The sequence below is a fragment of the Micromys minutus genome (genome assembly GCF_963924665.1).
Source record: "Micromys minutus genome assembly, chromosome: 11".
Taxonomy (NCBI): domain Eukaryota; kingdom Metazoa; phylum Chordata; class Mammalia; order Rodentia; family Muridae; genus Micromys; species Micromys minutus.
The window spans coordinates 24,717,514-24,740,002 of record NC_137980.1 but is presented as its reverse complement, the minus strand read 5'-3'; the positions used below and the strand labels follow the sequence as shown (position 1 = coordinate 24,740,002).

The 22,489-nt window shown below is 38.4% G+C and overlaps 1 protein-coding gene across 3 annotated transcripts in view; it reads right to left on the bottom strand.

Annotated features, from left to right (window-relative positions):
* Positions 1-22,489, bottom strand: part of HFM1 (helicase for meiosis 1) — a gene marked incomplete at both ends in the record, with an annotated part of 80,778 nt that overhangs the window by 5,019 nt on the left and 53,270 nt on the right. For 2 of the 3 annotated variants that reach the window (XM_080925597.1, XM_080925598.1), the window contains 7 exons: positions 1,860-2,099; positions 7,816-7,919; positions 9,363-9,445; positions 11,527-11,642; positions 12,193-12,273; positions 19,326-19,472; positions 19,856-19,959. In XM_080925597.1, coding sequence (XP_080781723.1) covers positions 1,860-2,099; positions 7,816-7,919; positions 9,363-9,445; positions 11,527-11,642; positions 12,193-12,273; positions 19,326-19,472; positions 19,856-19,959 — 875 coding nt within the window. The remainder of the gene's footprint in view (positions 1-1,859; positions 2,100-7,815; positions 7,920-9,362; positions 9,446-11,526; positions 11,643-12,192; positions 12,274-19,325; positions 19,473-19,855; positions 19,960-22,489) is intronic. The other variant, XM_080925599.1, reaches the window with a different exon arrangement.

Below are 22,489 nucleotides of genomic sequence, written 5' to 3'. Positions count from 1 at the left end.
AAAAAACAGGAATTAGAAAAAAATTAAAGGAAGGAATATGTTCCTAATTTGCTTTTGCTTGCTGTGATAAAATACCATGACCAAAATAAATCCAGGGAGGAAAGGGTTTGTTTCAATTTACAGCTTATCATCATGAAGGGAAGTCAGGGCAGAAACCTGGAGGTGGGAACCAAAGTAAAGACTGAGAAGCAACAGTGCTACTGGGCTGCTCCCCATGGCCTACTCAGTTTGTTTCATACCCTGCCTCCAGCTACCTTCTCAGGAATGCCCACAGGGGACTGGGTCTTCCCAAATCAATCATTAAGAAAATGCCCCACAGACTTGTCTAGGGAGCAATCTGATGGAGGCCCTTTCTCAGTTGAGGCTTCCTCTTCCTAGATGACTCTGGCCTGTGTAAAGTTGACAAAGGGCTAGACCACACAATGGGCAATTCTTCTTATCAAAACTAATTTACACAGAAAACAAGATAAAAAGCTAAGAAAATAAACCATTAAACACATAGTTTATTAGCCACTATGTTTAAAGTTCTTCAACTCATCAGCATTGATTGAATTTGGTCATTCAGATAGCTATATGACTAAATTGAAATTTATTCAGCCTTTTTAATGGTCTGAAAGGAATTGTTTAAAATACTCTGCACATGGAGAAAAGGTTTTCTCAGTGACAAGCTATGACCGTACAGGATTATGTCACCCCAGAGGGTCAGCATATAGAGACACATCATAGCTTGTAGGACACATCAACAGTGTTCAGTTAGAGGTTAATAGTTGTTCAATGATGTAAGAAATGCTCCTAGTGACCTACACCATAGATTTCTAGATTTATTCTGTGTAAGTGACAAGTTCTGACCTTCCTGAGAAGAGTATGAGGTCTTTAGGATCCCATGACAATAGTACTTTAACTTCTAACTGGTTGTTGCCTTCTGTTCTGATGTGTTTCAGATGGTTGTGGGAGGAAGGGTGTTCTGCAGCTGAGGAACTGGTTTCTTTGTCCACTTGGCAAGAAGACTGCCATGTTTTTCCTCTACTCAAATGACTACTAAGAGTTTCAATTACCTGTTTTAGTAATCAGAGCAAATCTGTCTATAACTCATTATCTGTGTCATGGTTTTTGGTTTATGTCTAATTTAAACACACCTTCCAACACAGAAAGAACTAGCCTTCTTACTTACTTTTTTTTTTAATACCCAAAAAGTGAGCACTTCCACTAGAAATCAGGCTATTCTCTTCCCTTGAAAGCAAATGAATACAAACATAACACTTTTGTCCTCTGCAGAGATCCTATGTGAACTCAGAATGGAAACCAGGATAGTCTGTTTTTTGAGGAACAATTTAATACACAGCCTGGATGTAATAGGACTATTAACAAGAGACAGGAGGGATGGCTCAATGGTTAAGAGCACTGGCTGCTCTTTCAGAGAACCCTGGTTTGAATTCCAGCACCTACATGGCAGCTTGATCCATCCAATACACCAGTTCTGGGGGGGGAGGGGGTAAGATGCCCTCTTCTGGTCTATGTGTGCATTGCATGCATATGCTGCACAGCAAATAGGCAATACACTCATACAGATAAGAGAAAATAATTTTAAAAAATTAAAAAGAGAGGGGAAATAGGGTAAGAAAGAAAAACCCACCTTGTTTCTGATGCCACCAGCAGGAAGCAACCTTGGCCTTTGCCCACAGAGGGAAAAACACTCTTTGTGGAAGAGATATTTCTTTTTTTTTAGGGTTGTGAAAAATTAGAATCTTACTTCAACAAACATATACAAAAAGGAAAAAATATTAAAGAGTCTTGGGGACCAAAATAAACCTATTTAAAGCCTTTCTAATGAAATGTCTTTATGAAAACACACAGTTTACCTGATACAGCCTTCTTCTCAGTATCAGCTGAAAAGCTCATACCTTCTATTAAGCTTTCATCATCAAAGTCGTCCCAAACGTCATTTCCTAACTCCAAGTTCACATTCAGAATGTCTGAAGACTTGCTTTTATCTGAATCTGCAACACCGTGGTTTCCAGGGGTATTAGCATGGTGGCTGAACATCACTGTTTGAGGGGCCTTTTCGTTTGAAGTCGTACAATAGTCCCATCCAGGAAAATCTGTTATGTGTGTACAAGAGTGTAGGCATTGTTGAAGCACAACAGCACATATCATTTTAAGCTGATGTATGAGACATGTCCTTCAACTGCTGTGCAGAATTGAACAGCAATTTTCAAAAGCACATGTCAAGTACTGGTACATTGCTCAGTTCTACTTACTGGATTACAGGTACTGAGACGTTCAAGAAATTTAATTTTAGGTAGATTAATCTTAGGTAAGATTCACTTCTCTGTGTTGTGATGTGCCCACATGCCCCAGTGCATTGGTAGAGGACAGAGCACAACTTTGTGGAGCCAATTTTCTCCTTCTACTTTATGTATATCCTGAGGATTGAACTCAGCTCTCTAGATTTGCCACCACAAGTTCATTTACCCACTGAGCCATTTTACCAGCCCCACAATTTTAATGGATTTTAATTCCTACTATAAATAATTTTGTAGCAGCCCACTCCATAGTATTTTCCCATACTGAAAAATGTTAAGAACACAGATAATAGTAACATAGTATACCAAGAAGGTTAGTTTTTCAGCACTATCATCTGTTTTTAACATAGTTTATTTGACTGAAATTTATTTTAAATTATCATAAAATGCTTAGTATAAAATCTACACGGAGTTTAACAGTGTTTGAAGGACTTTGGAGATTTAACAAGCATTTCTCATAAGACAGTGTGAGCCTGAAGCACTGTTTTTCTGAGGCCTTCTCGCTCGAATGTGCTACCCTCTTCATCTGTCAGCTGAGCCTACAGTTACAGTTCCCACTTACACTTCTGTGTGTTGTCACACACAGTAGGACAACACTGCAAACAGAAATAGTGTGAGCGTCCATGGAAATGCAGTGAGAAGAACAGTTAGAGTGGAAGACTTCTCTAAGATTAAAGCCATGTGAAGAGTGGCTGCAGCTCTCTCGGCTTGACAGAGCTGTGGCTGGAGCTGGAGAGATTCCATGATGAACAGCCGCCTGAGAGGCCAGAGCAGGCAGAGCTAGGAGTCTTCAGGATTTCTGGGGCACAGAGTAAGAGAAAGAAGAACTCATTGGAGTTGTACAGACAGGCATGGGTCAGACATGCCAAAGGAATTGTTATCTTAAGATCTTTGTGTTCTGATCAGTAAAGACAACCACTGAAGGAAGATGCTCTCACATGACTGTAGACTGCCTGATCAGATGCTGTTTGAGTGCTTTGAATATTTATGGATTGTAGAATAATAGACTGATGCAGGCAACATGTAGGAAAGTTATTGAAACAACTGGAGGAGATGAAGGCTGTGTGTCAGTAAGAAGAGCAGATGAAAGTGAGTATGCAAGTGAGGTATGACACAGACACTTGGTTTGTTCTGAGTTAGGTGTAGAGTGAGAAATTTAGAAGCATCCTTTCTCTCTTATTAGCAGCTCAGAAGAGCCACACACTGATCTAGGGGAAGAGAGAAGCAGCAGAATGCAGCACAAAATGACCAGAGTTTAGGTGTGGACACTGCTAACTCTGAGGCAGCTATACCCAGGAGGGAGGTTACAGGCATGGATTTGTACTTAGAAAAAGACACACCTATCAGAAGTTAGCCGGTGATTTAAGATGTGGCTTAGGAGGTATTGTGTAGAAGTCTGCAGTAGAGAGAGAGGGAAAGAGAGAGAGAGAGAGAGAGAGAGAGAGAGAGAGAGAGAGAGAGAGAGAGAGAGAGAGAGAGAGAGAGAGAGAGAAAGAGAGAAAGAGAGGAAGTGGGAGATAGAAACAGAAAGCAGAGGGGGAGAAGGGAAGCAGGGAGACAAAAACAGAAGGGGATGGATCCATGTGAGACACCAGCAAGAAGATGAGCCCAACAAGAGTCTGTGATGTGAGCAACCAACTAGACCAGAGAGGCTTTCCACAGGCCACAACAGAAGCGTCAAGTCCTTCAGAGAGCTCTCACTGAATGGAGCAATTAAGACTTAAGTCATTCTAGGGCCCAAGAAGAACAGTCTCAAAGTAACATAGAACCTAAATTTTAGTGAGGGAATAGTGACCAAGATGGAAATAAGCAAATGTAAATTGTTCTCTCAATACTTTTTAGTTTGACAAGAAAGCAAGATACAGATACAGAGACCACAGGACTCTGATTTACCATCATCACCATCATCATCATCATTTTCTTTCTGGCACACTGGACTTTCTATCAGTAGAAGCATCTTTCCTTTCCTTTGGGGAAAAACATACCTTTGTCATCTTAGGTGTTCCCTGTAAGTTTCATTGTCACTGCTAAAGTGACAGAATGTTCACTCCCCAGCTATAGAGATTTATTCAGGTGGCTACATTACTCAATATACACTATTTAGAATGAATTCAAGTCTGTACAGCTACAAAAGAAAACTATCTTTTTCTACTGAGATTGTTAAACTGAAAAGACTAAAAAATGGGAGGGCTTGCCACGTAAGTAAGCCTATTTAATAAGTGAAGCAATTAACAAGAAACACAGCTAAAAGATTCAGAGAAATTCAGTGGTCTGATGAGATCATTTCCTGGAGTTGGCCAAGATTAAAGCCAGATGCCTACTTGGACTTCCAATTTAATGTGGATAACCACTTACCTTTTGTGTAAGTCTCCTTTTAGAATTTCTTTTTTTTTATATGTCTATTTTTATTTTTAATATAGTTTAAAATATTTTAAAAGGGTAAAAATTTTATTTTCTTTACTGTTTTTAAATTAAGTGATTTGTTTAATTTATATCCAGATAGCAACTTCCCTTCCCTCCTATCTTTTCAGTCTCTCCCTCTCTCCTCCATCCACCTCTTTTCCCCTTTCTGAAGAAAAGGGGAGCCCTCCCATGGATTTGGCATATCAAGCTGCAGTGGACTATCTGATCTTATTCTATTGTGGCTAGACAAGGCAGCCTAGTAGAGAGAAAGGAATCCTTAGACAGGCAATGGCATCAGAGACAGCTCCTGCTGCCATTTTAGGAGTCCTATATGGCAACCCAGCTGCACAACAATTAATTACATATGTGCCTAGGTCCATCTAAAAGGGTCTTTTTGTAGAATTTCAAGTCACTTATCACCCAGGTCATGGTTAGTGAGATGGAAGCTAGCTGTGGTTGAAAAAGGCAATGGCCTAAGTATGTTTATGCGCTCAGAGGGAACAGACAGCAGAGAGCAGGGAGTGAGGGAAGGGCACAGGGCAGCGGATGCACAGGAATAAGCTGGAAGGCACGTGGACAACAGCTCCAAGTGAGGCAGGGTGTGTAGAGAGACATTTTCTCACAAACAAAACAAAACAAAAACAACAAACAAAAACAAAAAAGTAGACAATGAAAATATGGGATAGAGAAGAGAAATAACTGGCCTTCTAAACTCCCAGAAAAAGCAAGACTACACAGAATTCAGGATAAGCCTTAATAGGAGAAAAAAAATCTTTTTGAGACTAATAGAGGGTTAATGGTAGATGCAAAAATGGGAAAAATACATGAGTTGGTGAGGTTGGACAGGATGGTGGAGATGTGACAGAGTTCATACAGTATAAGTTCAACACTCAATTTTCTACTGATAACTAAAAGTCAATTTCATTTTCTAGAAATGGCTTGGACTGGGAATCAGGAGATATGGAATCTATTTCTGGCCCTGCCATTAATTAGGTATGTGATTTTGGGCGAGTCATTTAATCTCTTGGAATCTTGGCTTTCTTTACTGTAAAATGAGAAACTGCACAAAGGTCCCTTCCAAATTAAATTTTATGATTCAAAATGCTGTCTCATATAATTTCTAATACTTTTTTTCTTTTTCACTTTCTGAAACTGGAATACAGATGATTAAATTGCTGTTTTTCTTAAAACATCCTCAAACTTAACATATGTTTTGACAATAGTCTAATGTGTGAAAATTATAGTAAACATATTAATTGCTACCATTAACTACATCAGATATTACTTTATGAATTTTATAAGCATTATTTAATTTCATCCTAACATGTCTAAAATGATCAGGTAGGAGAACGAAGTAGGTAAGTATAGCATGAGAGACAATGGTGAAAGGCAGACTTAGAAGACAGGCCCAGGAAGGCTGTTTCTAGGTCCTGTCAGCTTCACTATCATATGCATGGCTCTTTCCATAAGTGAAAGAAGAGAGACTTGTGCTCACAGTGGAGCAAGAGCACAGATGTCACTGGGGAAGGTGTCTAGACAAGGCTCTTGTGTCAGGGTTTAGGATGAGTGGAGAGGAAGTCAAGTGAGAGATTACAGACATGCAGGAAAGCAACGGGGGGGGGGGGGGGGGAGGAGGAGTCTAAGTGGTGTACAGGAAGAGCAGGGAGTAGTGTGGCACTGCAGGAAAGAAACAAGTCAGAGAGCCATGGGTTAAAAAAAAAAAAAAAAGATAAAGAAGAAAGGTTCAGAGTGTAACTTCCTGTGTGGTAATAATGAGTTGGATAAGTTCTCTGATTATCCCAGTGAGATTACAAAACCTCTCTGATCTCACATTGGGCCCAGTGGGCGTCATGAGAGGTAGTAGATGTTCTTGTTCATATTACCTATATAGTTACCTATCTATTTATTTATCTGTTCATTATTTCTTTTGCCATGTTGGGATAGAATCCAGGATGTCTCTAGGCAAGCACTGTACCACTGGGCTGCATATACAACTACCTAGGATCTTAAAGAACACTTAAAGCCTCAAACAAAGGCAATGCTGGTGTGAAGATGTCCTCAGGAAGCTCCAAAGCTCACAGTTCCATTTACATTACATGTATCCACCTGATCAATGGTTCACAGGTCAGGGCTACTTCTCATCACTTCAATACATCATGCTTTTAACACCATGAACCAGGGAAATGACACTAGTAACAAGAGTGCCTAAAATAATAATGCTAAAGAATTTGTATGTACTATTGCATCGTTAGTAACAGGTACAGATAATAAGCAAATCTAGACTATAAAGTTTCTATGCCTTCAAATTACTGTTGTGAATGTGTATGCACATGTTTCCTTGCATGTGTGTCACATGACACAGCATTTATGTGGAGGTCAAAGGACAACATGCAGGAGTGAATTCTCTCTTTCCACCAAGTAGATTCTGGAGATAGGTCATCAGGCTTGGGAACAAGCACTTTTACCTGTGAAGCCATTTTACTGGCCCCCAGTACTTTTATTTTAAAAATCAGGCTAAGACCCAAAGAGGCTAAACAATTTCCTCAAGGTCACACAAGTATTTTAGGAAAATGTAATTAATTTCAAATCCATAAAATTATTTAAATTACTGAAAATATTCATCTTAATATTTTGTTAACACAAGAATCTCCTTTTTAAAAAATTATTTATTTCATGTATGTGAGTACACTGTAGCTCTTCAGAAACACCAGAAGAGGGCATCAGATCCTATTACAGATGATTGTGAGCCACCATGTGGTTGCTGGGAATTGAACTCAGGACCTCTAGAAGAGTAGTCGGTGCACTTAACTGCTAAGCCATCTCTCTAGCCCCCAATACAAGAATTTCTAATTTTCTCAGTTCTTTCTCATACTATCTTTAAATAAAATAGTCAACACTTTCTATAGAAGATACTTTAAAAAAACTTTGGTATATAGCAAGACAATTTGAAATTATCTAAAATAATTTTTGAAATTGGTTCAATAACCCAAGAGAAAACTATTGCTAGTTAACATTCAGAATCCTTTTAGATGTTGGGTTTTCAGTTAAGCAACTTGTTAATCTTAGCAATATTGAACTCCCTCACAGCTTAGTAGCAACAGCAGCTTACCTTTGTCATGATATTCAGATGGTCCCTGTTGAACTTTTCCATAGATTACATGCTGATTCCTCTGCTCTAATATTGACAATTCAGGGATGTTTAAATATTCTGACCTTTATGAAGTAAACAAAATGATAAAAAAGGAAGTATAATGAATCTGGCCTTGGAAACTACTTACTTATATAAATAAAAAAGTATGGTATATTCACTTCACAATTCTGTGATGAACATAATTAGCTTGGGCAGCAAATGGTAAAAACAAGTGTTTGATGGAGAAGGCCAGTGCTGAGTCATCTTTACATGCCCCAGTGCTGAGTCATCTTTACATGCCCACTGGATACCTGCCAATATCCTACAGTCTTCAGAATCTACTGATAAAGCTATAGTCATTTTGATAGCAGAGTCAAGATCTCTGGAATAGTGCTGGGATCTAGACTTCTGATTGGTCAGCTCTTGCTCTATAATGGTTGGTAAATAAACAGAACGTGATCCTAACAGTTACAATTCCCCTATCAATTAATTGTCAATGAGAGATATTGACAATTAATGTTGACCAGAAGGAGGAAGATCACTTTCTTCAGTGAGGCAGGCACTGGTAAGTTCCAGTAAATAGCTCCTGCCCATGCTCATGCAAAGGATCCCAATTAAAGCAGCAGATCACACACAGATGTGAAAGTAGGGAGGGCATGTGGGAAGAAGCTTTTCAGTGGGAGAAGAGATGAAGATAGGAAGTGAAGGTACTGAAGTTCGTTCTAATGCAAAGTTAAACAGTCAAGAATAAAAGATAACTTTAAAATTCAGGAAAGAATACCCTAAGCTGAATAGGAAATTATATATACAATATTCTCTTCTTTGCATCATGATATAAGAAAAGAACAACAAATCATCTATCATCTGAGGTCTACCGGTTCCTAACTGGAAATATGAAGTCTAGATTTTTATTAATAAAATTAAATAAATATCATGTTTTGAAATATACAATTATAATCTTAGCACCTGATAAGTTAAGACAATAGGATGATGAGTGTGAGACAAGTTTAGACTATATAATTAATTCAAGGCCAGGGTGGGCTACATACCAAAATACTGTTTCAAAGCATCAATCAACCAGTAAAGAAACAATATAAAATAGCATAAGATAACATTAGTTTATGAGCTAGGTTGTTATGAGGGTCAAAAGATATATTGCACAAACAAAATTTCAAATTATAGAGTACTTTCAAGTTTAAGGTATTATTAGTATGGAATGAGACCTGCAGGGAAAAATTAGACTGGCTACACCAACATGGGCTTCTATGTAAAGTACCTCCTGTTTCTTAGAAAGCTGATAACCAGGGGATGACATAAGAAATGTGGGTTTCCTAGGATAAGGGAGATTCAAGAAATGGTAACATGAAATACTAAATCCCTATGATACTGTTGCTGTGTCATGAAACTAAATGATTACAGTGTTTTCATTGAGTAGGGAGTGGCTAGCTCTCCTTGAATAGGTGGCTATCTGGAACAGCAGCATTTAAATGACTACTTTACTTTAGATATTAACATTGTATTTGTACCTTGATATATTACTGGAAAGGGAAGGCCTTCCAGTAAAACCAAACTGTTTAAGGTCCACATTTTGAGATTTGTTCATCTGTATCTGTGAATAAAAAAATGCCATTCCAAGTTCAACTATCAGTTTCACAAATAAATCAAATAGTAAAGTTATTGCAGGTACAGAAATCCCAGAAATCAATGAATAAGGAGAGTCTAGGGCTAGTTCTCAACTCAAATATTCTTCTCAGACCCTTCTTAAAGACAGATGGTTTTCATGGTTTTGTTTGTTTTATGTATCCTTCTCTTCTCCCTCTATATGTGATACGATATACTGTCAGAAAGATCTTTTGACTTCCATGCCTTAAATTACCACATTTCTATGGATGACTCTCAAATTTAAATTTCTGTTCCCTTTCTCTTCTGATTTCCAGGCATAGCTAACTGCCTCTAGGACACCTTTATATGGATGTCTTGTTTTTCTGTGGTGGGGCATTTGAAAATTGAACCCAGAATTCAAATGAGAATGCCCGCAAGGCTCATGTATTTCAACACTTCTTCCTCAGCTGGTAGCATTGTTTGGGAAGGTTTACAAGGTGTGGCCCTTCTGGACAAAGTATGCCACTGGAGGTAGGCTTTGAGAGTTTACAGACTCCTGCCATTCCATGCTGTGCTCTCTGCTTCATATGCGCAGTTCAAGATGTGGACCCTTAGCTTCTGCTCCAGCTGCCATGCCAACTGTCTGATGCCACCTCCCCCACGTGAAACTCACCCTCTGGAGCCATAAACCCAACACATTCTTCCGTAAGTTGCCTTGGCCATGGGTTTTTTAGGACATCAACAGGAAAGTAACTAGTGCACATACTTTAGGCAAGCACTAAACCACTGAGCACTTTACTACTTCCAGCCCTAAATCCAGTATTTCCTAAATTGAGTCTATTCTGTCTCCCCCTATTTGACTGCGCTTACTCTCCCTGCTCTAGAGAGGCCCAGCTTTTCTCCCAGTTGATCCAGCCAGAAAGATGGACATTTACTTTGACTGCTTCTTTCATCTCACCCTCACAGCCAATGTTCAATTTTTAAAAATCTTTTATCTCCTTCTCTTCATTTCCAGCCAGAATGATCCAACTCTGAGCATGTCATTGATTAAAGCACCTCAGAAATAGTTTGAGGGTGAAATATAAATTTCTAAATTAACAAAATGGTTTGCATGATATTCCTATTCTCTTCTTTGGCCTCACTGCTTGCTACTTTTCCAGATACAGTATGTTATGTCAGCTACTTGGAAGATCTCTCTGCTACCACCAAATACTCCAGACCTTTAACATTTAGTCTACCAATCACCATCATCATTTTTGTTAGCATTCTCTGTACCTGAATTATCTTTCAATCTCACTCACTTCTTATAGGATCACTTCTAGTTCATCAAATATGCATTGAGTACACTCTTGATCTAAAATCAAGTACCTTACACTTCTGTCACAGAATCGCTGCTTATTTGTATTCTTTATTCAACCAGAAATGCAAACATTGAGACTAAATGTGTCTTAATTATCAATATACTTTGGCATACTGGCATATCCTCTATTCTTAAAGAGATGGAAAGAAATAAGAATATTTTTAAAAAAGTAGGAATGAAGGGAAAGAGAAAAGAGGGAAAACATAAGCCATCATAACTCCTTCCTTTTCTTTTTATTTATTTATTTTTGAGACAGGGTCTCTCTGTGTAGCCCTGGCTATTTCCTAGACTAGCTTTGTAGACCAAGAGAGGATATGTGTGACTAGCTACCAAGCAGCAGACTGCTTCACTACTTCATCACTTGGAAGGAAGACTCTTGTTCATTCACAGCCAAGAATCTAAATTTACTTCAGAATTTCCAACCCAGTCCAGCTCAAAGTCAAGACAGGACAACACTGCCTAGTTCCAACTGCTGGTGAACAAAGTCAAGCTGAGACTTCTTTTCTTGTTCTCTGGTTTAAATAGTCACTAGACTTGAGGAGAAAGGCTGCAGTTATGTTCCAAAAATAGATTTATCAATTGATTACAAATTATGATAACTCCTAGTTGTGTCTATAAAGACTTTTAAAGAACACTGTAGACATCTACTTTCCTAAGTGGCACACAGGACAAGTGACATCTGCATTTGGCTATCTGCAGAACAAAGGATGGATGCTATTAAAACTCACCTTGAGTCGCTTAGCTGGAGGAAGAGAAGAAACAGCGTCTCTGCTTTTTAAGTCAGACAGATATGAAGACATTGCTGACTCTTTAACTTCTAGCTTTTGTGCAACTCCAACTTTACCTATTAAAAGAGATCACAGATTCTTTTCTGGGTGCTTTTGTTTTCTTAAGGCAGGATCTTGTTATGCAGCTCAGTCTAGCTTTCAACTCACAATCTTCCTGCCTCAGCCTCCAAAGTACTGGATAACAGATTTGACAAGATGGCCAGTGAAATTTTAGATTGTATTACATTTTTTGGTAGTATTAAAAAACAAAACAAAACTAAATGTCTTTGAAATGTCAAATCTAACATTTAGTTTTTTCATGTTGTTTTCTCCTATCATGAAGGAAATCTATTAAAATTTTAAGTTGAATGTTATAAATATCATGCATAAAATTAGCATATGATTATTATTCACTAAATACACCTTTTTAATTTTGTTTTTATCCGTGTGTGTGTGTGTGTGTGCATGCACACATGCACACATGCACATATGAGAGCAGTCAGCCTTGGAGGCCAGAAGAAGGGGGGTCATAGGCCCTGGGACTGAAGTTGTAGACTACTACTGTGGGTGATTGGAACTGGACTCAGATCCTCTGCAAGGATTTTGAAATATCCTAACAACACTCACAGCAGTCATGTCCACATGCATGTTTATTTTTACAATGATGATTGCATTCTCGGTTCCCAGGTTTTTTGCTGGTAGCCATTCCTAAATTAAGGCAAGAAAAAAATCCATATGTTATAAATACTATTATGAATGTAATACACTTTCAGTCCATTCTCTGATACAAAGTATTAGCAAAAATATGACTTTCACATTTTTTCAAATATTAACCTATACAGTTTTTTAAAGAGGTATTTCTAACAACAGTCTCTGTCCCACTATCAAATTCATCCTAGCTTTTCATATGGAACATCTAGCCACCTATGAGCTGCTTTTATCTTCTCTAATGTAAGTACAGCCAAATACAGCAAAGTATCAACAATAAATTGCATCCTTATGGAAGTAAGAATGAAGACAGGGATTTTAAACTATGTTCTGTACTTAAGGCTGAGCATTTGAAAACAAGCAAATCTCACAGCATTTTGATGGAATCCTGACTGGTTAGTAATTAGGACATCATATAAACTTAGTGAACTATAAATAAATGCTCTAGGGACATAAAATTTGCTATAAAAATTCAAAGAAAGGAAAGAATACTTCCAATTTGGTGTCTCTAGGCTGTAACAAATGTATCCACATATATAATTTATTAATCACATATATTATATTGATACAAATTAATCTCTATATATAAGTATAGAAAATTAATATGTAACCATATGTGGGTTTTCTGATTATTATTATTATTATTATTATTATTGTACTAAGGATTGAGCTTAGGTTCTGTGCATGCTAAGTAAGCACTCTACCACCGAGCTGTACCCCAGCCTGCTTTTCCTACCTGTTGTTTTGAAAAAGCATCTAAGTTGCCTGTTCTGGCCTTAAAAGTCCTGCGCCTCCTGCTTCAGTTCCCCAACTAGAACTGCTACCAAGCCTGCTACATTTACTATGTTTTAAATATATTTAAATACATAAAAATATGTTTTTTTCTTGGTCTTAGTTATGACTAGTAACATTGAGGAGAAGAGAATATCTTAATTGTTCTTATAGGATAGAAGGGTCTGGACACAGGAAAGGGACAAGGACAAGATATTCTAGCTAGAGGTCACTGTTATGTGACCTGGAATATTGCAAAGCACTCAAGACCTTTACAGCCTTCCTTGGCCTTTTTGTTTTCAGTGTCCTTGTTCAATCCTTTCAAGTCATGGCACAACTAGACACAATCTATCTGTAGCAGTCTGGAGGAACGGATGAGGCTTCTCACTACAAAGTCTGGTCTCTTTGGGACTGAGACAGTTGGTATGATAGGTACTCTATAGTTTGGATACACAATTTCTCCCCAAGTCTCAGGTGTCGGTCCCTGACTGGTGTGTGTAATCACTGGGAGGTGACGGATACACACAGGCTCTTGCCATCCTCTGTATAAAATCATCCAGGGTTTATAACCCAGCACCATCAAGAGCGGTGCTAGGACTTGGGGTCCTGCTCTGTAAGCTTGCAGAGAAATTGCTTTGAAGGACTTACCTCCCTCCCTGGATCCTATTTGTTTCTTTCTGCTCCTAGAAGAGCAGTTCTACCCTACTTCAGCAGTTCTACACCCTGACCCCAGGGCTTACTACCTCACCACAGGCCCAGACCCACTGCAGCCGGCTAGTAGAAGCATTAACTGCTAAGCTAAAATAAATTCTTCAACAGTTAAATTGTTTCAGGTGTCACAGCAACAAAATCTGTGTAGCAGTGTGACAAAACATCTGACAATTGGAGACAGACAGCTCAGTGGTTAAGAGCATGCACTGCCTTTTAGAGGACCCAAGCTCACAGAAGCCAGAGTGACTCAAAACTGCCTGTAATTTACACTCCAAGGAGATTCAATGCCTCTGTCCTCTGTGTACACCTGCATTCTGTACACATATTCACATACAGAGCACATATACTTCCTGAAACCAGAAGTGTTTTTCCTATGTGATTGTAAATCCAGTCAAATTCATAGTGAAGATTAACCATCACATACAAGTGTCAATAAAGTATTAATAATAATAATAAATCCCTGGTATCTGAAAGTAAATAGTTGTTTAACAGTGTTATCAACCAAACATGACTTGGAAAATAAAACACTCAGATAAAGTCATTTTGTGACCATTGTAAAAGACAGAAAAAAATTCTGTGTAATTATTTCTGAAACTAGAGATAAAAAAAAAATCTCAAGAACTACAAAAGTAATGGAACAACCCCATCTTCTGGTTACTACAGATGTCTACTATATTGTAAAAAAAAATCTATTTTTAAAATAGAAAGTGTTAAGGCCATGCGTGGTGGTGCAGCACTCTGCAGCCAGAGACAGAAGGATCTCTGAGTTCAAGGCTAGCCTGGTCTACATAATAACTTCCAGGACACCTATTGCCACACACACACACACACACACACACACACACACACACACACCCTGTCTCGGAAAAAACAAATCTTTATTTGTGTGTGTATGTGTGGCCAAACAACTTGCTGGAGTTGTTTCTCTCCTACCACATGGATCCCAGGGATCATTTAGATTGTACTTTGTCTCCAGTGTGTGAATCTAATCACAAACTTGCCTTCTTTGTGACTATTCTTATCCTTTTCATCTATGGTTTATTATTACATTTTATAGTAGCAAATTAATGCTTAATTTCTAGGTGGCTGCTAGTATGTTTATTATATTCTGGGATCGTCCCATTGTTCTTTTATCCACTTTTGTTTCCTTTGAGGATTTTCCATGTTCCACATCTTCCTCAACTATCTGGTTATCCTTAGTTGTCTTCTACAGTGTACGTGAGAAACCTAACTCATAGCAGATGCAGAGTACATGCTCAGACTATGGGCTTGAAATATAGAAAATTGGGAGATTCAAATTTCTGTAGTCAACTTCCAGAGTCTTTTCTCCCAAGCATTCTGCCTCTAGTTATGGTAGCTGTGCGGATTCTACCCCAAAGCATTCATTTAACTTACTTAGAAAATCTACTATTTAAGAGAAGAGATAACTAGGAGAAAATGCCTTGTAAATTGTTCTTTTATCATAAAGCCTCTTTATCCAAGACTTTTGAGAGCTGTGTTTTGAAAAGTGGCCACAAGATGGTGCACCAGAACAGTGTATACACCTGTGCTCCTCTTAGCAGAAATTAACTGGGGTCTAGAAACTTGACAGGAATTCTGGGAATTCCTCAGTATTTCACAGCAGGATTCCAAGGTCTTGTCAGGAGTGAGGAGTACATGCTTTATCTATTGATGAAGTATTGTTTAGCTCTCTCTTATGTGCTGTTGACAGGTGGTATAATTTGTTCTGAAGCTCCTTGGCTGTCTTTTAGTTTGAAAGGCCTCTCTGACAATGAGGTAGGTAGTTAGTGAGTTGCCCACTATTCCTGTGTCAGGACCTATGAGACCTGTGACAGTGAGGTAGTTAAGTGAGTCTCCTACTATCACTGTGTCAGGACCCATGTGATCTTTAATGTTATTACTGTTTATTTCAGAAAACTGTGGTCCTCAAGATTCAGTACATGTTGGGGTACACTGCGTGAAAGTGTCTCTCTGTATACTCAATTGTTCATTCTGCTCCAGCAGAAAGAGAAATGCTGGCAGAATATTGGTATTGTTATTTCTATGGCCCAACACCTGTCTCATATTCTATAAATACTTGTTCTTCCTCACCTGCCTAAGACACTCTAGAATTGTATCTGATTGGCTGTAATAAAGATCTGATGGCCAATAGCTGGGCAGGAAGCAGAGGATGAATCTTCCAGGCAGAAAAATCAGAGGTTGGTGTGATGTTTGTATATGCTTGGCCCAAGAAGTAGCACTATTAGAAGGTTAGGCCCTGTTGGAGCAGGTGTGTCACTATGGGTGTGGGCTTTAAGACCCTTATCCTAGTTATTTGGAAGGCAGTATTCTACTAGCAAGCTTCAGATGAAGATGTAGAACTCTCAGCTCCTTCTGCACCATATCTGCCTGGATGTTGCCATGTTCTCATCTTGATGATACTGGACTGAACCTCTGAGCCTGTAAACCAGCCCCAATAAACTGTTGTACTTATAAGAGGTGCCTGGTCATGATGTCTGTTCACAGCAGTAAAATCCTAAGACAGTGGAAGATTCAGCCAGCAAACAGAGAAACCAAAGCAGAACACAAGAGGTATACCTGGCCACATGATGGGATGTAGTGCCAGGATTGGGTTAGAATAGTCAGGAGACTGCTCAGCAAAAGGCTAATCTTTAAAATATCAATTAGCTTCTGTGTCATCATATCACTGGCTGGTCCAAGAAAGTCCCCCCATAAATATATAAATATTTACAATGCTTATAACGTTTGGATGAATGGTTTCCCTTTACTAATATGTGGTATATGTTTTTTTTTTCTGAGTAGTTTTTATTTGAAGTCTACTTAGCAATGTGGGAATGATTATACCAGCCTACTTGTGGCTTCTATTTGCTTGGTGAGGAATAGACTGTAAATTTTTGGTTGTTTTTTTCTAGTTTATAGGAGTTTCTTGGGAGATGAGGGGTAATTAGATCTTGTTTTTTAATCTTGTTAATCCCTGTGATGGCTAATCTCAATTATCAACTTGACATAGCAAAGAAGAGATCATCTCAACAAAGAAACTGTCTCTATTTGAGTAGGCTGTGGCTGTGTTAGTGAGGACATTTTCTTGATTGTCAGTTGATATAATAGGGCCCAGCCCACTGTAGGCAGTACCATACATAGGCAGGTGGGGCTAAACATATAAAAAAAAGTAGCTGAGTGGGAATCTTGGAAGTGAGGCAGTAATCAGAGTTCCTCTATGGCTTTTGTTTTAGCTCATGTCTTCAGGTTCCTATCTCAATCTTCCGTCCTGTTCTCCAAGATTGTATGTAGCCTGTAAGCCAATAAAAACATCCATCACCCAGGTTGCTTTTGGTTAGTGTTTTATTACAGCAACAAAGAACTATTACAGGACATGTCGTTTCACTGATAAGTGAAGGGCATTTTTATTCAAAGTGCTGATGATGGCTTTTACTGTGCTTTATTTTGGTTTTGAGTCTTTCATTTCTACAAACTTTTTTGAAAGCAATTCAATTACTGAAGGGTTTGCGATTACCAATGATTCTATTAGTTGTTGTTATGGTTTGCTGGCTTGTTGTTAAATCTTTTCTTCTTCCCCTGGTAGTACTGGATGCTTGCTGGTTTGCTGTATTGAGCATGATTAAGTCCCTCTCAGTTCCCTGCCTTCATATAATGGGTATTCTTTCCTGTGTTCTAGTAGATGAGTCAGTCTTTCTTCTTTCTCTGTATCCATTATTCTTTTCAGAATTTTTCTGTATTTCTGGCTTAGTTAGCATAAGTTGCCTTAGCTTGTGCTTGGCTAAAATATTCCTATTTCTTCTCAATTTTAATAGCATACTTTTTTCAGTATAACCCTCTGGATAGTTATTTACTTTCAGGACTTGAAATGTATTGTTTTCTGCCTTCCTGGCTCAATAGTTAAGGTTGCAGATGACAGATCTGGATGTTATACTGATGTGTTTGCCTCTCTGTTTTCCCCCCTATAGCTGTTTGTATTGTTTACTTTTATTTTTGACATTGTGACTATGTTAAATCATAAGGTTCTTTTTTGATCAAATCTATTTGGGGTTCTAAATGCTTCCTTTGTTTAACTGTCTATTTTTTGTATATTCAAATTCTCAGCTATAATTTCATTAATAAATTGTCTAAACTATTTGACATGACTTATCCTGTAGATTCTTAGGTTTAGTCTCCTGAATGTTTCTTCAAGGTGTTGGTCATGTTCATTATAATTTCTCACTTTATGTATGTCTGTATTTGTTGTTTTTTTTTTTAATCCTTGTTCTCATCACTGTGGTTTGTTCTTCAGATTGGTCTTGTCTGGCTGGTGGATTCTGTTGGGTTTGTTTCCATTTCTAAAATGTATTTTAAGCATCTCAATTTCCTTGCTGGTTTTTCCTGTTATTGACTCTTTCATCTACTTTGGTAACTTTGTTGCCTAGGTATTAAGCTGATTTTAACTTTCTTGGTTAGGTCTTGAACTAAGTTCCTTTTCTGCTTATTTGAGTCCTCAGTCACTGATGTTCAGCTCCTCACCTTTCCTTTCTGGTACTGAGCAGCCATCACTGTGTAGGGTGTTATAATGGAATGCTACTTCACATTTTTAAAGTTTCTTTGTTCTACTTTTATCTTCTGGAGTGTATGTGTCCTCTCATTTGTGGTCCCCTTTCTTTGCATTTGTTTAAAGGGGACTATTCTTGGTTGGGTTATTTTCACTTGGATTTATGTTCAGGATAACACCTGACTGAAGCAGCAATTGTGATGGTTTGACAGCAGTCCTAGTGTTAGCTTAGTTCTGTTCATCAGGATATGGCAACGAGTTCTACCACCAACTTCCTGTGATGTGCATAACTCCTCTCGCCTGTGGCACTATGAGAGAACTGATGAAATGACTAGAGACAAGCCAAAAGGATTAAGGAGCCAATCTGGTACACCTCTGTAATGCCAAGATGTATAGAAGTATATACTTTATATAGCATGTGAACCAGTAATTCCAACATCAACTTAGTAATATATGACATTAGCTTATGTGTGTAAAGTATAGCTTTAAAAATATTTATTGTTTACAACTTACTTACAATTTTGTTTCAGAATATAAAAGGAAAAACACTGAAACAAGATATTGGGTACAGAGTAAAAGCTATGAGTTGATTCTTGTTTAAGGTAGCTAGCGAGTACGACTAGGTTCATTACACACTTCTACCTATATCAGTGTATGCTTAAAATCACTCATAATAGAAAGTTAAGTAAAAAGTTCACTTCTATTCTACTCTGCTTTATCAAGTCTGTGGGTTACCACACATCGCTGTTCTTCTCTAGACAATTGTCCTAGATGTGAAGTACACATGAAGAGAAATAATACATATAAAACTAATCAAATAATTTGTTGCCCAACTATCACCCTATTTTGAAATATATGAATCACAAGAGAGAATTCCTAGTATATTATTAGCATAATATGGTGCTGTTATTATTATATGAAACCTAAATATGTAATTCCAGAGAGCAACAATTTGAATGAAGTTTTCCTGTAGTAACAATCCTCCCTGGTCATACTGATGTTGAAAGCAGAGGTTAACAGTGCTATTTACCTTTATTGGATCCTGCTGCAGTAGCTCTATCTGAGTATTCAGAATGAGAAATACCTGTTTCTGAGCTTCTTTTCATAACTGTTTGATTTACAAACTTCCTCGGTCCTAAATAAAAGACTGTAAACTTCTGGTGAATATCAAGACCAACTGGAAAGAGAAAAAATATATGCAAATGCTTATTAAAATCCTTGCACAAAGCTATTTTTATATCTCATTTTTTATATCTTAGCACTAGAGCTAAGAAGTACAGAAAATTAAAATATGTTGAAAAGATTAAAACATAACCAATGAAAAGGAATGTATCTTAATAAAGTTTTAAATTCTATAGTTGTTATTTAACTGTCTTAAAAAAACAATGGTTTATAAGTAAACAAACAGAACTGAATTATGCGATCTTCATATGTGAAGTTATCCTCAATGTTTATTCATAGTAAGTACATCATTATTCTGTACCAGATAGCATAAAGGAAATAATTCTTAAATGCTGTCACATTTTTACATTGATATCTTCATTACTTCAACTAACTTACCATAATCAGAACTAATTAGATTTATGCTCAGATCTTCTGATATAAGAGCTCTCTTCACATCAATTTTTTTAAGCCAATTTCCACTTTTTAACAAGACAGAATCCCTGAAAAGCAGTAATGTATAATTTAAAATGATCCTAGCACTAGATGAACTAATATATTGATTTCAAAGACTATTTTTTCTTAAGACAGGTCCTGAATAGTAGTAGAAAATTACTGAAAACCACTTTCATCAAATCTGAGAAGAAAAATAATGTGTCAGTAGAGATTTTGTTTGTGTGTGTGTCTCCTCAAACTTGCTATGCAACTAATAATGACCTCAAACTCCTGAGCCTCCTGCCTCCACCTCTCAATTGCTGGGGTTACAGGCATGTTCTACTACAAATGACCGTGGAACTACCTTTGCCAAAATGATTTTTACCAATAATTGATCCCAAGTTACACCGACTCATTTGAGGCCAAATAGGAATATATAGTTGCTATCAGTAAGACATGAGTTGCTTCTGAATCAATACCACTTTAAGTATGATTATGTACAATCACTTCGACAGTCTTTTAAATTAAATTTGAAATAGTTTGTATCTGATATTGACACAAACAAGAAAAAACTTATTATTGAACTGAATTCTCATAGTCCCTAGAAATAAGGACTTATATATGGCATGTTCTCTCTAAATGTGCCAGGGTTAGTTTAAGAAGAGCAGTTACTATGAGAAGAACATCTGTTGTTCAGCTCCTTTAGAAATCTTGCTGGAACCTCTCTGCTTCTCCCTGTTCCAGAGACAGCTGCATCTTCTTATGCAGTGCCAGCCTTATCCCTTAGACAAGATGGTGAAGGTCAGTATGAACTAATTTGGCCATATTGGGCGCTGGTTACCAGGGCTGCCTTCTGCTCTGGATCTGGCAAAGTGGAGATTGTTGCCATCAACGACCCTTTCATTGACCTCAACTACATGGTCTACATGTTCCAGTGTGACTCTACCCATGGCAAGTTCAATGGCACAGTCAAGGCTGAGAATGGGAAGCTTGTCATCAATGGGAAGCCCATCACCATCTTCCAGGAGCGCGATCCTGCTAACATCAAATGGGGTGATGCTGGTGCTGAGTATGTTGTGGAGTCTACTGGCGTCTTCACCACCATGGAGAAGGCCAGGCCACTTGAAGGGTGGGGCCAAAAGGGTCATCATCTCTGACCCTTCAGTCAATGCCCCCATGTTTGTGATGGGTGTGAACCATGAGAAATATAACAACTCACTCAAGATTGTGAGCAATGTATCCTGTACCGCCAACTGCTTAGCCCCCCTAACTAAGGTTATCCATGATAACTTTGGCATTGTAGCAGGGCTCATGATCACATTCCATGCCATCACTGTCACTCAGAAGACTGTGGATGGCACCTCTGGAAAGCTGTGGTGTGATGACCATGGGGCAGCCTAGAACATCATCCCTGCATTCTCTGGTGCTTTCAAGGCTGTGGGCAAGGTCATCCCAGAGCTGAATGGGAAGCTCACTGGCATAGCCTTCTGTGTTCCTACCCACAATGTATCTGTTGTGGCTCTGACATGCCGCCTGGAGAAACCTGCCAAGTATGATGACATCAAGAAGATGGTGAAGCAGGAAGCCAAGGGTCCACTAAAGGGCATCCTGGGCTACACTGAGGACCAGATTGTCTCCTGTGACTTCAACAGCAACTCCCACTCTTCCACCTTTGATGCTGGTGCTGGCATTGCTCTCAATGACAACTTTGTGAAGCTCATTTCCTGGTATGACAATGAATACAGCTACAGCAACAGGGTGGTGGACCTCATGGCCTACATGGCCTCTAAGGAGTAAGAAACCCTGAACCACCCACCCCCAGCAAGGACACTGAAAGCAAGAGAGAGGCCCTCAGTTGCTGAGGAGTCCATCTCAACTCGGCCCCCAACACTGAGCATCTCCCTCACAATTTCCATCTCAGACCCCCATAATAATAGGAGGGGCCTAGGGAGCCCTCCTACTCTCTTGAATACTATCTATAAAGTTCCACTGCAACCCCCCCAAAAATAGAAGAAATCTTGCAGGCATCCTCCTGTATCCTGACAATTAGAATCTGTATTTAGTCTCTGCCATTCCTGAACTAGTGCTACAGCAGCAGTAAGTGCAGGCTCTGGCATGAGGACTCTGAAAGTCAATCTAGACTTTGTTATCAACTAGCTACAAGACGCTGGCATATGCGAGTAAAGCCTTTGCATCAACGTTCTCCTCTAAAAAATGCGAATTATGATGCACCTATCTCACACAAATGCTAAGCAATTCAGTATTTGGAGCCTATTTAGCACTGAAAGAGGACTAGCTACCATAGAAACTATTATCTTTAGTTTATTTATGACATTCGGAGGAAAAAAAACAGTATCTAAAAACAGCTGAAAAGAAAATTATGAAATGGCACACTAGAAAACTAGGCATATGGAAGGGTCTTTCCTATATGTTTGATCTGATTACGTGTCGTCTGTAATGAAGTAATGCTGTAATTGAGTTATAGTAGCTATTTCCATGTATTATATTCTGAGTTGAGCAGAAGACTATATTCAAAGAATAGTAAAACCATAAAGGAAAAAGAAGCAGCAGAGTCCATCTGTTCTCTTGCTACAAATC